This window comes from Ochotona curzoniae, unplaced genomic scaffold, assembly GCF_017591425.1.
Source record: "Ochotona curzoniae isolate NIBS_2020 unplaced genomic scaffold, NIBS_Ocur_1.0 contig_4612, whole genome shotgun sequence".
Lineage (NCBI taxonomy): Eukaryota > Metazoa > Chordata > Mammalia > Lagomorpha > Ochotonidae > Ochotona > Ochotona curzoniae.
Window position 1 is genome coordinate 6,223,368 of NW_024466343.1, and position 18,186 is coordinate 6,241,553.

Consider the following 18,186-nt stretch of genomic DNA (forward strand, 5'->3'; position numbering starts at 1 on the left):
ATCCTTATACTGTGCACATGTGTTTATATCCCTTTCTGAGAGCCAGAGGGCAGTCAAAGACAGCGTCCTAATTTCTGTCTTATGTGGAAATAGAGTGAAGGTTTTATTGAGGAATACAGTCTTAAAGGAAAAAGCTAGCATTACTGAATGATAAAAGCATACTTAGCATTTTTATGGACTATGTAAAACTTGAGAAAACAGTGACCTGTTATAATTTTTCACATTATCTATTATTTCACCTCAGGTTAATTTTAAAATAAGAAAATTTTATTTGAAGACTATTTAAAATTACCCTCTTATTTTTCATTATATATATATTTCTTACTTCTTGATTAAAATATCTATTTTCAGATATTTAAATTTTCTATGTATTTATTTTAGAGGAAGGAAAAGAGAGAGAGAGGAGTAGAGAGCTTGTATCTGATTATTCTTACGCAAATGTCTATAAATTTCAGGATTGGGTCAAGCCGATGACAGGATCCTGGCACTTAATCCAGGTTTCCCACAAGCTGCAGCTACTAGGCCCAGTAGGGCCTTTGTCCTAGGGTGTACATTAGCAGGAAGTTGGAATTAACAGCCTAGTAAGGAGAAGAACTCAGGTTCTGTGATAAGAATGCCAACACCCCAACTTAGTTCTTAACTGCTAGGCAAAATAGCTTCTTCCCATCACCTTTTTCTCATCTGCGTAAATGCCAGGTGGGTTTGAGTACTAATGAAATTGAGTGTAGTGATTTCCTGAAGGTGGATATGACGTGAATGAAGTTAACTACCTTACAAAGTTATGTAGTATGTTGTGAAATATTTATGAAGTAGGATGACAACATATTATGTACTTGAGTTATGTATTTAACAGGTACTAGCCTAAGAAGCATAATCTTATAGAGACATACAATGTTAATTCAAGTTTTATAATGTGTCATGAGTGGAATTCTGTTATTTCCTTCAAGGATTTGTTTCTTTTTATTTGAAAGGCAGAGTTACAGAGAGCAGGGGGACAGACACAGAGAAAGAGAGAGAGAGATCTTGTCAGGAGCTTCTCCAGGTTTCCTACATGGGTACCAGGGATCCGAGGATCTGGGCCATCTTTGCTGCTTTTCCAGGAACATTAGCAGGGAGCTAGATCAGAAGTGGAACACCTACTATTCGAACTGGTGCCTATATTGGATGCCAGTACCACAGGTATAACATGGTGCCATCCCAAATTCTCTCTCATCCTTTTCTAAAGATTTATTTATTTTTTATTGGAAAGTCAGATATACAGAGCGACAGAGAACAAGATCTTCATCTGCTGATTCACTCCCCAAACGGCCTCAACGAATGGAGCTGCGCTCTATCTGAAGTCAGGAGCCAGGAGCTCTTCCTGGTCTCCCATGTGGGTGCAGGGTCCCAAGGCTTTGAGTCATCCTCAACTGCTTTCCCAGGCCACAACTGGGGAGCTAGATGGGAAATGGGACCACTAGGATTACAACCGGTGCCCATATGCGCTCCCAAAGTGTTGAAGGTGAGAACTTTAGCTGCTAGGCTATCTTGCCAGACCCCCCAAATTGTCTCTTTTGAGAAAGAGCTAAGTAACCTCCAGAGGCAAAGAAAATTTATATCAACTTAAGGCATGATTTTTTTTATCTTAAATTTATTTTTTAAACCAAAAATTAAGATGTAGGGACTGGAGACTACTTTTGTGACACAGTAGATTATAGTCACTACCTGTAATGCTGGCATCCCATATGGCACTGGTTCCTGGCTGCTCCACTTTCTATCCATCTCCATGCTAATTTCACCAAGGAAGGCACTAGAAAATGGCCCAAGTGCTTAGCCAGGTCACACCTGGGGCACCCTGAAAAACTCCTTGGCTCCTGGCCTTTTCTGACTCAACCATCATTGTGTGAATAAACCAGTCAGTGTGTGATTTCTCTTTGTCTCTCTCCCTGTACTCTTTTAAATGAATAGATTTTTTAAAAAGTAACTTTTCCTAAATTTTCCTTTTTTTCTATTTTCTGAATATATTGTGAGATTAAAATATAATTGAGATAGGTAGTGATCAGTTGTTTTGGAGAAGCCTATAGGCATCTTTTTGCTTTATTTAAACATTTAATTCAGTCTTTTGTTTTATCTCACTGTTTCTAAAATATTAGTATTTTAGATAATGGTTGTTTACTTTATATTTTTTCACTTACATAAACATGTCTATATACACATGAGCTACTCTTTTGGAATTATTAGTCATTAAATACTACAAAAGGAATGCAGGGCATTATTTTCTGCTCATCTAAAAATACATTTTAAATTAACTAAGGAAGAAATTGAATTTGTCCTCATTATTTTTCTATTTGGTTACAATATCAAAACTGTGTTTTTCAGATAGCGTATATCCTACATAATGCTAATGATAAATCACTCATACTAATAGATGAACTTGGCAGAAGTACTAATACAGAAGAAGGAATCAGCATATGTTATGCTGTGTGTGAATATCTACTGAACTTAAAGGTATACTTTCCTATCTTAATGTGTTAATTTTTAGTCCTTTTATAATGTTTTCCTTTATATACCTATCATTGCATTTTACAGGGACCCACAGTAGCTTTTTACATAAAATGTGTACTGTGCCATTTACTTTTCTATTCATTTCTGAAGAAAGTGGGAATAGTTGATCTGGAGATGAGTTGTATCTTGGTACAAGGGATAAAGCCAGTGCTTGGGATACTTCACCCCATATCAGAGTGCCTGGATGAAATTTCATCTCTGCCTCTGTTTCTGATTCAGCTTTATGCTAATACTTCTGATTCAAATACTGAGTTACTGCCACTCCTGGGAAACACAGATATAGTTCCTGGCACCTGGCTTTGATTTGTCCCAGCTATGATTGTTGAGGACATTTGGGCAGTGAAACACCAGATGGGATTTTCTCTCACTTTATCTCTCTCTCTTTTTCTCTCTCTGCCTTTTAACTAAATAATAAATATTTCCAAAAAATTAGCACTCAGGCTGGCATTGAGGCATAGCTTGTTAAGCAGCTTGCTGTGCACCATCATCCCATATAGGTGACTGTGTCCTGGCTGCTACACTCCAATCCAGCTCCTTGCTGATGTACTTGAGAAAGCGCTAGAGAGCAGTGCAAGTGCTAGGTCCACTGCAGCCATGTGGGAGATGCAGAAGAAGCTCCCGGTATGGCCATTGCAGTTGTTTGGGGAATGAGCTGTTGAATGAAAGACTATTCTCTCTCCATTTCTCTGTGTAACTCTGCCTTTTAAAATGCATTATCACACACACAAATATATCGTTAAAATGGGTGTGATAGCTACAGTATAGACAAGGAAAGAAGAAATTAAGATACAGAAATAATAAGAAGAAAAATAATAAGAAATAATAAGAGAAGTAAGTTTGATTACATTAAATGGCAATTAGAAAGTCCTTTCCATTATAGTTTCCACATGTAATTATGCTGTCTATTCTGTCTCTAGTTATCCCATTGTAGATATTGGTACTTGTCAGTCTTCATAATTGCATGAGTTCCCTATAATGATTCTCTTTATACATATATATATATATTTCTCATATATGTATATTCTGTATGTCTGTGTGTCTGTATACATATATGAATATATATACATATATATGAGAAATATCCCACATGGGTACAGGGTCCCAAAGCTCTGGGCCTTCCTCGACTGCTTTCCTAGGCCACAAGCAGGGAGCTGGATGGGAAGTGGGGCTGCCAGGAGTAGAACCGGCGCCCATATGGGATCCCGGTGTGTTCAAGGCGAGGACTTTAGCTGCTAGGCCATGCTGCCAGGCCTGATTTACGATATTCTATGTGTACCCTAAAGGAAATGCTTAACTCCTATGGTTGTTGCTGAGATTACAAAAAGTCAAATCCAAAATTCCCGTTCTGTGACTGAATTACAACACAAGGTGAATTATAGGGCATCTTTTGTTGAAATAAGGATACTAATTAAAAATGAATGGAATACTAAAAGCTGGGATAACTTACTGAAACTAGGGACATAAATTCTAGTATGTGTTGCTAATGAAAGAGACTCTGTATGCTCTATTGAAGAATCCTCATTACTCCATCTGAAGGTACTTCAGATGCAAGTGTACTCCCTTGAGATACTTACTATAAAAAGACAATTCGGTCTTTTCTTGACCCAGCCCCTCCAATCTTCTGTGGCTCTCGATTTGTAATTAAACCTGGACCCAAGCAGGCCTCTAAATGAGGTACAGAATAATCCATGGATACTTGAATTTTCTAATTCATAACAACAAAAATCTGGCTAGCCTATATGACAATGAGTGTTGAATGTGGGATAATGGTGAAACATATTGTTGGATATGGCAGGCTTTGCTGTTAAGGGCTCAGTTCCATTCTCCTTCTCTCCCGCCCCCCCCCCCCTTACCACATGCTTGATAGCCACAGAATCAATGATACATGAGGCCTACTCTACTATTAATTTTTCTCCTAACCTCCCCTAAAGGAACCTCTGTTTTTGAGCAATTCAGATGTATATGGGAAAAAGAATAAGACATTTTAAGGGTTGTTGAACACAGGCTCTTAACACTAATTTCCGGTACACTGGAAATGTCACTGGGGTCTTCTAGTCAGATTTGGAAATATGAAAATCAGATGATCAGTGAAATTTAGCTCAGGCCTATTGTATAATGGACCCAGTAAATCCCAAACCCAACTTGCAGTCATTCCTCATTTCCAGAAAACATAAGAATAGACATTCCTAGAGGCTACATTTTTTCCTGATCTGTGGAATGAGGTTATTATGTTATTAAAGGCCTAATGGAAGTCAATAGAACAGCTTTTACCTTGGAAAATGGTATACCAAAAGAAACTCTGTATTCTTAGATTTCAAAGACTAGTGCCACCATCAAGGACTTGGAAAATATAAAGATGGTAATTTCTGTAATATTCCAGTTCTCTTAGACTCTTTGGCCTAAAGGTAGATGGAGTTTAGAGTCTGAGAGCAGATTATTATAAACTTAACCAGATTGCAACTTCAGTTGCAGTTATGATATCTTGTTTCACTGAATAAACAAAACATTCCTTGATTTACCCAATATGCCACTATTGATATAGAAAAATATTTGCTTCTTCAACTGTATCAGCAAGGCCCAGCAGAAGTATGCCACATCCAATTGGTGTATACCTTTTCTGTTCTACGTGAGGGTTATACCGCTTTTTCAGCCCAGTGGCAAAGACATCAGTTAAAATATTAATATCCTAAATAGGATTATCTTGACTTGATGCCTGTCTTCACTGCTAGTTCCAGCTCTCTACTAATGTAAGACCTGGGAGGCAGTGACGATGGCTTACTCGCATGGGAGACTAAGATTGATTTGGTTTGTTTTATATGTCCTTTTATTTTTTGAGTAGGCTGTTGAAAATTTGCTTTTCCCCCTGTGATACGTAAAAGATCATTCTTCCGATGCCATGGTTGATAGCGATTTTGCCAGTATTTTAAATTTTTTTTTTTTTACTGGTTTACTATTTAAATTCCGCTGGTCACCTATTTAATTTTTTATTTACCATGTCTTAAAATGTAACCAATCATCAGCTCTTTATTTGTGTTAGCAACTTCAGGACTGGAAACTTTGTGCTGGTCGTAAGGCAATTGAGCCACTTGTTTTTAAAAAGATCACATAAAGCACTATGGAAAACACAATTTCCTACGACCCCACATTGTAAATATTGACAGAATTTGGAGGGAATAGGTATCAAGAATCTGTATCTTTAACAAGCTCCCAAAATAATTACTCATAATTGAAATCGTATCTTAAGCAGCATTTGCAATCTTTTTCACTGTGTAAGTACGTAACTCAGATTTGATACGAATCTAAATACCATAGTCTATTGATTTCACTTTCCAAAAATCACATAAAAGGAAAGAAGGTACTTAAATTTCTTTTTTTTTAACATTTGAGGGACGTGTGTGAAGGTATAGTATTTATGAAAGCATGTAAGGATTTGAGTGAGTTGGTGCCTTAAAAAATGATTCTCATGTGATACCTTTATTCCTGGTAAACTTGATCTTTCAAAATATGTTTTCAAATGTATTTCTTAGCATTTTCTTTTTTCAATTTGTTTTATTTCTTATAACGTAACTTAGGTGTCTATATGCAAACATAATAAACATGTTTTTTACCCCCCCTTTAAACATGAAGGAAACAATATGGAAATAATAGTCTTACACACTTTCCTATAGCCCTTGAACCTTTTTGCCCCAATTAACTATGTAAAGATTGTCAAAAATATAATAAAAAAATTAAATATAAAAAAATAATTTAAAAAACTTTAAAAAACCATGTTTTTTTTAAACTTTCAAAACACTTTAAAGTGAGTTGATTATATGTCCTTCAAGTTAGGCTTCATTCTTATTTTTCTACTATGTTATTTGGGAAATGAAAACTTTTTACATTAAAATGGAATTTTCTTCTTGATTTAAAAAAGCTCTAATATTCATTGTTATATATCCCAGGCATTTACATTGTTTGCTACTCATTTCCTGGAGCTGTGCCACCTGGATGTCCTGTATCCTAATGTAGAAAACATGCATTTTGAAGTACAACATGTAAAGAATGTCTCAAGAAATAAAGAAGCAATTGTGTATACCTACAGGATTTCTAAGGGTCTCACAGAAGAAAAAAATTATGGTATCACATATAGAAATTATACCTATAAATTGAAACACTTCATATTTCCCCAAAACTATCTTCTCCCCTTTACTTGGCTGTCAATCTAAACAATTTATCCTCTCATTCCTATAAGTGTTTATATACTCCAAGATTGTATTTCCCATGTCAAATTCTCATTTTTTAACTTACATGAGTCAATATGTAGAAATATGAATACCCTAGTATAATTGGTTTTTGCCCTTAGTTTCTATTAGTAAGTTATATAATGAATTGAAAATTATATTCAGTAAAAGAGTCCCTTTTCTCTTTTCTTTAGATTGTAGGGGCTTGATTATCTTAAATCTTAAAAGGAAATATGTTACCAAACCACACAATTTTTTTTTTTTACCTTGATTAAACAGTGTTTAACATCTCTTGGACTCAGGACATTTTTGATTGAACTGTACATACAAAATTCAAAACATATTTTCACAATATAAGAGTATTAGTTGGTATTTTCATTGTCTGAGCACTCTATACTGACTTCCATAGTGGTTGTGCTAGCCTACATTCCCACGAATAATGAAGTAGGGTACCTTTCTTTCCACATCTGTGCCAGTAGGTATTGTTAGTAGAGTTCCAAATGTAGGCCAATATTGCTGTGAAGGGATGGAAGCCATTATTGTTTTGCTATTTGAAGTGAGAACTCAATGGATAGCTTACTGGCATAGGTTGTTTAATCTTTGTATGTTTAAACTTCATTATCTGTATGTTGAGGATAATTTTCCAAATCAGTGAGATTGTATAGATTCACTGAATTATAAGTGACCTTCTTAGCAAAGGTATCCGAAGCAATTGTAACTTCTCAATAAATGTTGATGTTTCGTCTGCTGTCACACTCTATGAGATCTGTATGTCATTAATACAATAAAATTGATCTCTGAATATAAGAGTATTAGTTGGTATTTTTAAACTGCATAAAGAGTAATCATGCACCATTATATTAGGAATTTTACTCTCATAGATCTGCTAATTGGCAAGCATTCAACTATAGCTATTTTTCTAACTAAATATCCTCCTCCCTGTAAACCATTCTTTCTTCGGATAGTAGCCAATTGTATTTGTAATTACAATTTCACTTTTATTACCTCTTTTCCTTTCTACTTTCTCAGAGGTATACTGAAAGCTAACTGATAATGTATTTTGACTTAAATTTTAGACAAGTAAATAAATGTATTAATTGATAAGCTGCCTTCCTTCCAGAACTCTTTGGTCAACTTAATTTTGAGAGTTTTTGGGTGTTTCAGACATGCCTATAAAAAAATTTTTAAATCTGTGGATAAAAATGAGCACTAAATAACATAACATAAAAATAGTAGTATCATAATATTGAAACACATTTTTTTGTAACATTAGGCTTAAAAGCTGCAGAAGCATCATCACTTCCATCATCAATTATCACAGATGCCAGAGAAATAACAAATCAAATTGCAAGACAGATTTTGGTAAGAAACTGTTTAGCAATAATATTTAAAAATCTTTTACATTAAAGAAAATAAACTTGGTGTATATATTTTAATATGATTTTTGACTAAGATACACATTATTAATATTAATAATTATAATATCTAAAATAAACCTAATTCTAAGCAAGACATTATCTTATTTCTCCAAATGTTTTTTAGCTTGACATATTGTAACCTTTTGCAGTTAATAAAATAGAGTACAAAAGTAGATGTATGCTAATTCCTTTATCCATTACTCTTTCAGCAGGCATCCAGGTTGTTTCCATGTCTTGTGTTATTGTAGATGGTGCTACCTTAAATATTGGGTTATAGATCACCTTTGCATATGCAAATTTCATTTCCTTTGGATATATCCCCAGACATAGGATAGCTGGGTCATATGGTAGATCAAAATCAGTTGTCTGAGCACTCTATACTGACTTCCATAGTTGCTGTGCTAGCCTACATTCCCACGAATAATGAAGTAGGGTACCTTTCTTTCCACATCTATGCCAGCAGGTATTGTTAGTAGAGTTCCAAATGTAGGCCAATATTGCTGGAGTTAGGTGGAATCTAAATGTAGTGTTTTTTTGTTTTGTTTTGTTTTTTTTATTTCCCCTAAGAAGCCTGAGCATTTTTTTCATATATCCGATAGCAACTGGAATTTGTTCTTTTGAAAAATGCCTGCTCATTACCTTTGCCAATGTCTTAATCAGGGTTGTTTGTGATGCTGTTGTTGAGTTTCTGAAGTCTTGGTAAATCCTGGATATTAGTCTTCCCATCAGTTGTGTAGTGTGCAAAAATGTTTTCCTATTCTGCTGGTTGCCTTTTCATTTTGCTGGTCGTTTACTTTGCTGTATAGAAGCTTCTTAGTTTGATGTAGTCCCATTTGTTTAATTTGGCTTTGACTTTCTGTGCTTTTGGTGAATCTTCTAAGAAGTCTTTACTAAACCCTAGGTCTTGCAGAGTTCTTCCTATGTTTTCCTCTAACAGTTTGATGGTTTCTGGGTGCAGAGTTAGGTCCTTGATCCATTTAGAGCTCATTTTTGCATTAAGTGTCAGGTGTGGGGGTAGAGGGTCTTGCTCTTTACTTTTGCAAGTGATTATCCACTTTTCTCAGTAGCATTTGTTGAAGAGATTAACCCTTTTCCCCACATTATTTTCAGTTTTCTTGTCAAAGATTAGTTGACTGTACATGTGTGAGTTCAACTCTGAGTTTTCTATTCTATCCCTTCGATCTTCTTCTGTTTCTGTAGCATTCCCAGATGGTTTTGATGACCACTGCCCAATAATATGTATTGTGATCTGGAATTATGATTCTTCCTTCTCTGTTCTTGTTCTTCAGGATAGCTTTGGCTATTCATGGTCTCTTTTGTTTTCCAGATGATTTTTTCTATCATCTTTTTTATTTCTGAGAAGAATGTTGTTGGGAATTTTGGTTAGGATTGCACTGATCCTTTTTATTATGTTCAATAAAACAGAGATTTTGATGATGTTGATTCTGCTAATCAAGGAAAATGGTATAAATTTCTCCATTTTTAATGTCTCTTCTATTTATTTTATTTTTAACTGCTTTTTATTGTTATTGTCATGTTATGATACATTTCCATAGACACTGGGAATTCCCTTACCCCCTCTCCAAGACCCTTGCCCTGCCACTGTGATCCCCTATATTATTACTATAGTATATTTCTTAATAATAAGTCATATGTTCATCATTGCGGGCACGGACAATGGCAGAGAGTCCAGCATCCTATTGTCAAGATATAGTTAACAGTTTCATTGGTAGTTCATCTTTGTCTGGAAATAGAGATGTGTACTGCATTGTAGCCTCATATCTAGATATGATAGTCTCCATTACACAGTACTATACATCTCCTTAAATGAAAAGCCACAATACAGAATCAATAACAGGAAGAAAAATAGAAATTTACAATGCCATGAAATTAAATAACATGCTACTAGATATGATAGTCTCCATCACACAATTACTATACATCCCCTTAAATGAAAAGCCACAAAAGAAAAGCAGCAACAAGAAGAAAGAAGAAATTAAAAATGCCATGAAGTTACATAATATGCTACTGAATGGCTAATATGTTGCTGGAGAAATGAAGAAGAAAATAAAGAAGATTCTTGAAGAAAATTATGGTACTATACAATCTATGATCATTGAAGAATTTAATCAAAGTGTTTTAAAGCGGTAAAATAAAAAAAAAAAAAACACCAAATTCCATGAACAAAATCCGCTGGTTGGTGATATATGTCTTCTGTAAGAAACAAATAGATGTTTTTTTGTTTGTTTTAATTCAGTCTACTACTCTATGATATTTGATGAGTTTAAGCCATTTGGTCCTGTCACTTTAGCAATGGGTTGCTGCTAATTGATTTAGTCTTCTGTTATTATTTTACTGGGATGTTCTTCTCATTTACGCTTGGTTTTGATGGGTACTATTCCTTTTCTCTGTCAAGAAAACATCTTTAAGTGTCATTGGTAGGGCAGGTTTGGGAGAGGCATAGTCTTTTAACTTTGCTTTATTGTGGAACAATTTTATTTCATTTTCAAAGACGACAGAAAGCTTTGCTGGATATGTTATCCTGGGCCAACAATATTTTCTTTTAGAATCTGGAATATGTTGATCCATTCTCTTCTGGCTTGTAGAGTTTCCTGTGAGAGATCTCCTGTGAGTTTAATTGGCATTCCTTTATATGTCAACTCATTTTTTTCATGTGTACATCTAAGGATCTTTTCCTTATGTTCGACTGAAAAGAGCTTGATGGTCATGTGTCTTGGTGAAGATCGATTTTGGTCAAGCCTGTTGGGAGTTCTGTGACCCTCCTGGATCTTGTTTCCCAATTCTTTTTCCAGATTAGGGAAATTTTCCTTGATTATTTCACCTTCTTGGATACCCCTAACTCTTATATTTGGCCTTTTAATAGTGTCTTTCAGTTCTTAAATATTTTTTTTTAGCTTGACCCAGCTCTGCTTCCAATTTTTGTTTGTTTCGCCCTGGTGACAGGAAATATCTTCCAATTCTGAGATTCTTTTTTTCTTTTTCATCATTCTAATTAGAGACTCTCCACTGTACTATTCATTTGCTCTACTGTATTCTTCATTTCTGATATAACAGCTTTCATTTGATTCATTTCCTGTGTGACATATTCCTTAAATTTTTGAACGCCTACTTTACATGCCTCTCATTGTTGATAAGAAGCTTTATAACAAGAGTGTTGAATTCTCTATCCTCCATCTTCTTGATCTCTTCCTCAGCTCTGAGGTTGACAAAGGTGCTTGCTCCTTTGCAGGGGATTCTTCAGCAATATTCATTGTACTTCTGTCTCTTTTTGCTCTTGGTCATTGGACTTCTGATTATCAGATTATTCTCCTTGGGGCAGGTTTTTTATAACTGTGTCACCCACATGTCTACAGTTGGATATTACTTATTGCAGTTGATACATGGCTCTTTGCAGTCAGTTGTGCCACAACCTCCAGAGAGTTCCAGGTCTGGATTTTTATGTTAGATTTCCTGCATGGTCTCCATAGCCCCAGCTCCTGGCTCATCAGTCTGTACCTTCTGTGATTCCGTGCTGAAGCTGCACTACTGTTTGTATGACCTTTCTCCAATTTCCTGTTGGGGCAGGTCCCAGGATTAGGGAGACACCAGGAGTCATATATAGCTAGGTTGTTGGTAGTGCTGATCTTTTTCAAACCTGATGGCTGTTAGGTCTGAAGGCCACAAGGTCCTGTTTTGATACTTACAATGCCCAAGTTGGTATTAGTTTCACTGTGGGACCAGTGCAATGCACTGATCTCAGCGAATTTGCTCTCAGTTCAGTGCACGTGGAGCTCACTGTTGTCCCTGCATTCTTAAAACCTTTGCTACACTGTAAGAAATGTCGCCTGATGTGCCACTACTAGAGTTCTTGATCTGCTGGCTGTCAGGTCTGAGGGCTACCTGGACCTATCTTGGGTGGAACCTGTAGGATGCCATTTTGTTGCAGTTCACTGAGCCAGAAGTGAGTTCACTTCCAGCTGACTTCTTTCCCTAGCTTTTGCTTTCTTAAAATGATGCCTAATTCAGCTCTAGGAGGCCAACTGGGCTGTGAAATCACTATTCCTGCACTGCCCGTCTGGGACCCACTGCTGTGTCTCTGCCCCTGGTCAAATCAAACAGACCACCAGGACGAGCAATTCTTTGTCTGGGTTTATCTTCTGAGCTCCTGGCGAATGTCTCTTCCCACCTTATTACTGTTAGAGTTCCAGCTGCTGGTGCAGTTCAGATTGCCACTCGCTGAATATTGCTGGGGTATTAGTCACCACAGCACTACACTGTTGTGTCTGCTGTTTACCTGTGTCTGTCTTCTCCAGGTACCCCTCTGCTGTTGTTCTCCCTTCTCCTGTTTCTTGGAATGGGCCCTCTCTCCTGGGTAATGTTTCTCCAACCATTTAAACATATCCTTACCCTGTTCTGGCATCTTGATTCCCTGTTCCTGATTATTGTATGTATGTTTGAGATATATCTTGTTATATTTCATCTTTTGGTCTCTGATTCTATTGATTTGTATCTTCGCCCCACTTTTTGACTAATTGGGTTAATGGGGAATCTACTTTGTTGATCTTCTCAAAGATGAAGCTCTTTGATTTGCTAATCTTGTTTATTTTGGTCTCTATTTTGTTTATTTCTTCCCTTTTTTGGTTGCATCTCTTTTAATGCTAATCAGAATTGTTTTGCTATTTTTTTCTATCTCCTTCGATGTATGGTTAGCTTGTTTACTTGGAGTTTTTCTAATTTCTTGACATAGGTGTTGAGTGAAATGATCTTTCCTCTTAACACTACCTTGATCATATCCCAAAAGTTTTGGTATGCTGTGTTGATGCCTTCATTCATTTCAAGCATCTTTTAAATTTTCCCTTTGATTTCTTCTATAACCCATTGTGCATATTGCTCAGTTTCCAAATATTTGCATATATTTTGCAGTATTTTGACAGCAGTTGTCCTAGGTCACACAGTTATCAGTGTTACCCATTACACAAAATTTTTTTTGCCAGGATATAATGGCAATTAATTGTGCAAGCATCCTGGAACTATTTTGGATGTAATCTATCTGATGCCAAATCAGTCTTGTTTTCCCAGTGGGACTAGTGAAGTGTGTGAAGCCAGAATTAAGTTTCCTGGCACAGCTCACTGTTGTCCCTCCACCACCACCCCAACCCCACAATCCACAGCCACAGCCTTTGCCTCCGCACACAAAATGCACCCGATGTGGCGCTGGTAGGGATCTGGGATCGTGAAATTCACCCTGTTCCTGTATCCAATGGCTTGGGCTCTGTCACTCTTATGCTCATTTTTGGATTACAAATATAGCAGTATAGGCTAGGATCATGTACTCTCTGTTCTTGTTTGATCGTTTTCTATTTGTTTAAACCTGTCCTCACCCTATTCCACCATCTAGAAAAACCCACAAATTATGTTGTATCTCTCTTTTTGAACTTTCATGCTTATAATCTGTTGCTTGTAAACAAGCCTCTTTACTATTGAACTGGAAGCTCCTTGAGAACTATTGTCATGGAACACATATGTAGACATAAAGATTTGGAGTCTGGTAATGGCTTATAGGTCTTCAGTAACTTGTTACTTAAATTATCAATTAATTGATGATTGATTAGTATATCATATAGGTGAGTGAACTGATGGTTCTTTCATCTACTAGATTGAATCTTGTTCATGTTTTCTAAAATAAAGTACAAAATATGGAATTTCTTGATATGAAAAAGAATAGAAAATATTGCATTTTCTAGGACATCTGCTAGAAGTTTCCATAGACAGTTAAAATAGAAAATGTTGATTTATTCATTTGGGTCATACATAGATGTGAATTAAGACTTTTCTGGCTATATTCTAAATCCTGAAGTTCTATACAAGGACTGAATGCAAAGGCTTTCCACATTCCTGTTTCAAGTATTATATCTTAGGTTTCATTAAGTATACTTTCTTAAGCATTAAAGTATGGCTCCCAATAGTTATTCATGTTGCTTATTTAAAAATGTAATTTACCCTTCAGACAATATATTCCTTAGGCTCCAGAAGTTTCTTTTTTTTTTCTTTTAAAGATTTATTTATTTTTATTGGAAATGCAGAGATACAGAGAGGAGAAGAGACAGAGAGGAAGATCTTCTGTCTGATGGTTCACTCCCCAGGTGGCCACAACAGCTGGAGCTGAGCCAATCTGAAGCCAGGAGACAGGAGCTTCCTGCAGGTCTCCCATGCGGGTGCAGGGTCCCAAGTCTTTGGGCTGTCCTCAACTGCTTTCCCAGGCCACAGGCAGGGAGCTGGATGGGAAGCGAGGCTGCCAGGATTAGAACTGGTGCCCATTTGGGATCCCGGTGCATTCAAGGCAAGGACTTTAACCACTACACTATTGTGTCGGGCCCAGGCTCCAGAAGTTTCTATATGTGTACTCTCTTTAGGTAGAGACACTATTTGGATGATACGTTCTGTCCACAAATTTATCTGTTGTGAAATTAGAGATAACAGAGTTGTACTCTTGGGTAATATTTAAAATTATGATTACTGCATAACAACGAACAGTGCTATTTTCCTATACTCTTTTTGAGACAATGTTTCTAGGACCTATCTGTAGTGAATTTTGTATTCTTTTTTGGTATTGTAGAGAAATTTAACTTATTTAATAGAATTTATTTTAATTGAAAAGTGACTTTCAAGAATCTGTCATGAAACAGTAAATACTCTGAAATTTCAGTTTATCAAATATTTCTTTTTTAAAATGTATTCTTTGTTAGTTGGTTGAAACTGATTTTTTAATTAGTTTGCTATTGAGTTGAATATTTCTGTGGAGCGAGATAGACAATTGCCAAGATATGGTTCAAATAAAAATCATTGTAGTGATATCTTAATTTTTACATGTATTTTTTTCCTCAATAACAGCAAAACCAAAGGAGTACCCCAGAGATGGAAAGACAGAGAGCTGTGTACCGTCTAGCAACTAGGCTTATTCAGACTGCCAGAAACTCTCAATTGAATTCAGACAATTTGCGATCATATTTAATTAATCTGAAGAAGAAATATGAAGATGATTTTCTCACAGCTGTACCAGTTGCAGAAAACACTGAAGAATAATAGGAATTCACATCTTATAAGATAGCATGTGGAACCTAGAATTCTTTTTCTTCTTATATAAGAATCTGTTAACATTTACATTTTAAATGAAAATTATGGTATATTAGTTTCATAATTGTCGTACATTCCACATGAAAAATATTTTTTGTTGTAACTTAAAAATGCCACTTTGCCAAGGTTTTTTTTTTTTTCTTTCAATGTTCATCTACTTGAAAGGCAGAGCTAGCCGAAGAGACATACGCAAAGTGTGGAAAAACCCAAGTGTTCCTGGTTTTAAGTCTGTTGGTTCACTACCAAAATGGCTCTAACAACCCTTTAGATCTTGGCCAGAATACAGAACAGTAATTCCATACAAGTTTCCCATTTGGGTAGCTAGGTCCCACATACCCAAGCCATCATCTTCTGCCTCTCAGAAAGTGTTCACCAGAAGTTAGAGCAAACAGAGTAGCCAGAACTAAAACTGTACTCCAATAAAGCATGCAGGCATATTGTATACTGATTTAACCTAATATATCACAACATCTGCACAGGAATTTTTTTAATATTAAAAAATGTATAGTGTACCACTTTTTCCATTTTTGAAAATTTACGGTTTTTTCTTAACTTTATTTATACTTTCAAATTATATTTTTACATACTATTGTAAGTATCTTAGCTTTAAAATATTTTCTTCTGGGACAAACGTTGTGATGCATCAGGTTAAGCTATTATGCAAGATGTTGACATCCCATATGATTATCAGGTTTGGCCTTATTTATCTATGACTCTGCTTTTCAAATAAATACATCTTTTTATAAGCAAATAACTTTCTCTTTAACTCTAGAAAGCTATCTGAGTTTTTTTCTTTGCATTCAATACTATTCACAATGCTCCATTACTCAGTAATTTCTTAATTAGTACCTACAATTTTCAACAGTGAATAGTTCTGAAGTTAAGGTTAAACTGATAATTTAAAAGTTTACTTACTTACCTTTGTTTTCAGAACACAAACGAGTATATTATAGAGCTGTTTTTCCACAGGCATGTGTCTTTAATCATGACTTCAAAGTTTGTTCAGTCACTCTTGTTTTGTGAAAGAGAAAGAGACCACCAGTTGTTTAGTAATTGAGAAAAACTCCTATCTTTCTAAACATCTTCTACATTTCCATTCTCAGCATATGACCTGTTTACCTGGTCTTAGCCAACACATGGCTGATTTTCATTTCTTGGGAAACTAAGTGTCTGGAATTCAGATTATACATTTAAACTATTTATAGAATAACCTGAAGTATTCATAGCAATTCGATCAAACAATTATTCACAGGCTGGTTATGGGTATAATTTTTATTAACACATGCATGTTACATAATACAACATTTAATATCTTAGGGGAAGTGATACCAAAAAGAAAGTTTGTTTTGGTGCCAAAAACATTGAAATCCTTGTATAAGAGATGTCTAAAAATTTATGGAAAACAGTTGCTTTGGAAAAACTTTTCATAGATTTCAAAATTATACCTAACTGAAGCTTTTAATTTCATTTTCCACAAAACTTTTGGAGTAGCACATTTTTATTGACCTTATTAAACTCTTTCTCAGAGTTCTAGGTAAGTGTTGATGCTCAGATAAATCAAAAGTTTATACTTTACATTCTATGCATTTCTTACAAAAAAATTGTTGTTAGTCTTTTTCTTATTTTAATTATTTATATAAAAATGTAGAAATTTTACATATATCAAAATACACCCTAAGAAACACAGCTGATACTTTCTATTGTGTCTTCCTTCCTGCCTATATTCTCTGCTCACCCTTCTCTCTCCTTGTTATTTGTACTTTTTTTAAGTTTTAAAGATTTATTTTTTTATTTGAAAGGCAGAGCCACAGAGAAAAAGAAGAGACAAAGAAAGACACTCCATCTGCTGGTTCACTACACAAATGGCTCCAATGACAAGGCTGGGCCAGACCAAAACCAGGAGCTGGGAGCTTCCTCCATGTCTCCCGCATAGAGTTCTTGGGACCCTTCTGTTGCTTTCCCAGGCAACTGTCAAGGAGCTTAACTGGAAGTAGAGCCACTGGGACTTGAGCCTGTGTACTTGTGGGGCTTAGCCCCACTATACCACTGAGGCTTTGCCCACCATGCCGTGATACTAACTACATGTTTCTAAAAAATTTATAGTGTCATACTTTCAGTGCACTTCTCAATCACAGGCTTAATCCTCCATTAGTTGAAGAATTCACCACATACCAAGCAATTCAACAAGAGAAAAGTGCAACTGACCCTCAAGAATATAGAAAAGGATGTAAATAATCAAATCTCAGAATGTCAATTTTGCTCATATAGGTTACATTTTTTTTTTAAAAAACTGTGTAGCACACAGAGCAGGGAAAGCATATAATTTTCTTTTTTGGACTGGCTTATTTTATGCAGCATAATGGTTTCCAGTTACATGCATTTTGCTGTAAAAGACAAGATTTCTGCTTTTTAATGGCTGAATAATATTTCATAGTGTATGTATACAATATTTTCTTTATCCATTATCCATTGATGGGCTTATAAATAGTTTCTATGTTTTAGCTATTGTGATTTGAATTGCAATAAACATGGATTTACAGGTAACTCTCTCATGTGCTGTTTCCATTTGGGCAAATTTCCAGAAGTGGGATGGCTGTGTGGTATGTTAGATGTATTTTTCAGACCTCTGGACAATCTTTTTTGAAAGACAGTATTGTCCTTCAAATATAAATTACATCAATTTACACCCACAGTGCATTAGGGCACCTTTCCCCTACATCCTTGCTAGCATTTACAGTTTTTTGTTTTTGAGTGATGACCATTCTAACTGGCATTTAGTGAAATCTCATTGTGATTTTTATTTGCATTCTCTGATAGCTAGTGATCCTGAGCATTTTTTCATATGTCTACCAGTTGTGTTTTATCTTTTG

At 35.6% G+C, this 18,186-nt stretch overlaps 1 protein-coding gene across 1 annotated transcript in view; it reads left to right on the forward strand.

The window, feature by feature from the left end:
- Positions 1-15,542, forward strand: part of MSH4 (mutS homolog 4) — a 98,167-nt gene extending 82,625 nt beyond the window's left edge. The window contains exons 17-20 of the mRNA XM_040987291.1: positions 2,359-2,487; positions 6,486-6,660; positions 8,038-8,126; positions 15,074-15,542. Of these exons, the coding sequence (XP_040843225.1) occupies positions 2,359-2,487; positions 6,486-6,660; positions 8,038-8,126; positions 15,074-15,265 (585 nt within the window). The 3' untranslated portion in view covers positions 15,266-15,542. The remainder of the gene's footprint in view (positions 1-2,358; positions 2,488-6,485; positions 6,661-8,037; positions 8,127-15,073) is intronic.
- Positions 15,543-18,186: the final 2,644 nt, after the last annotated feature.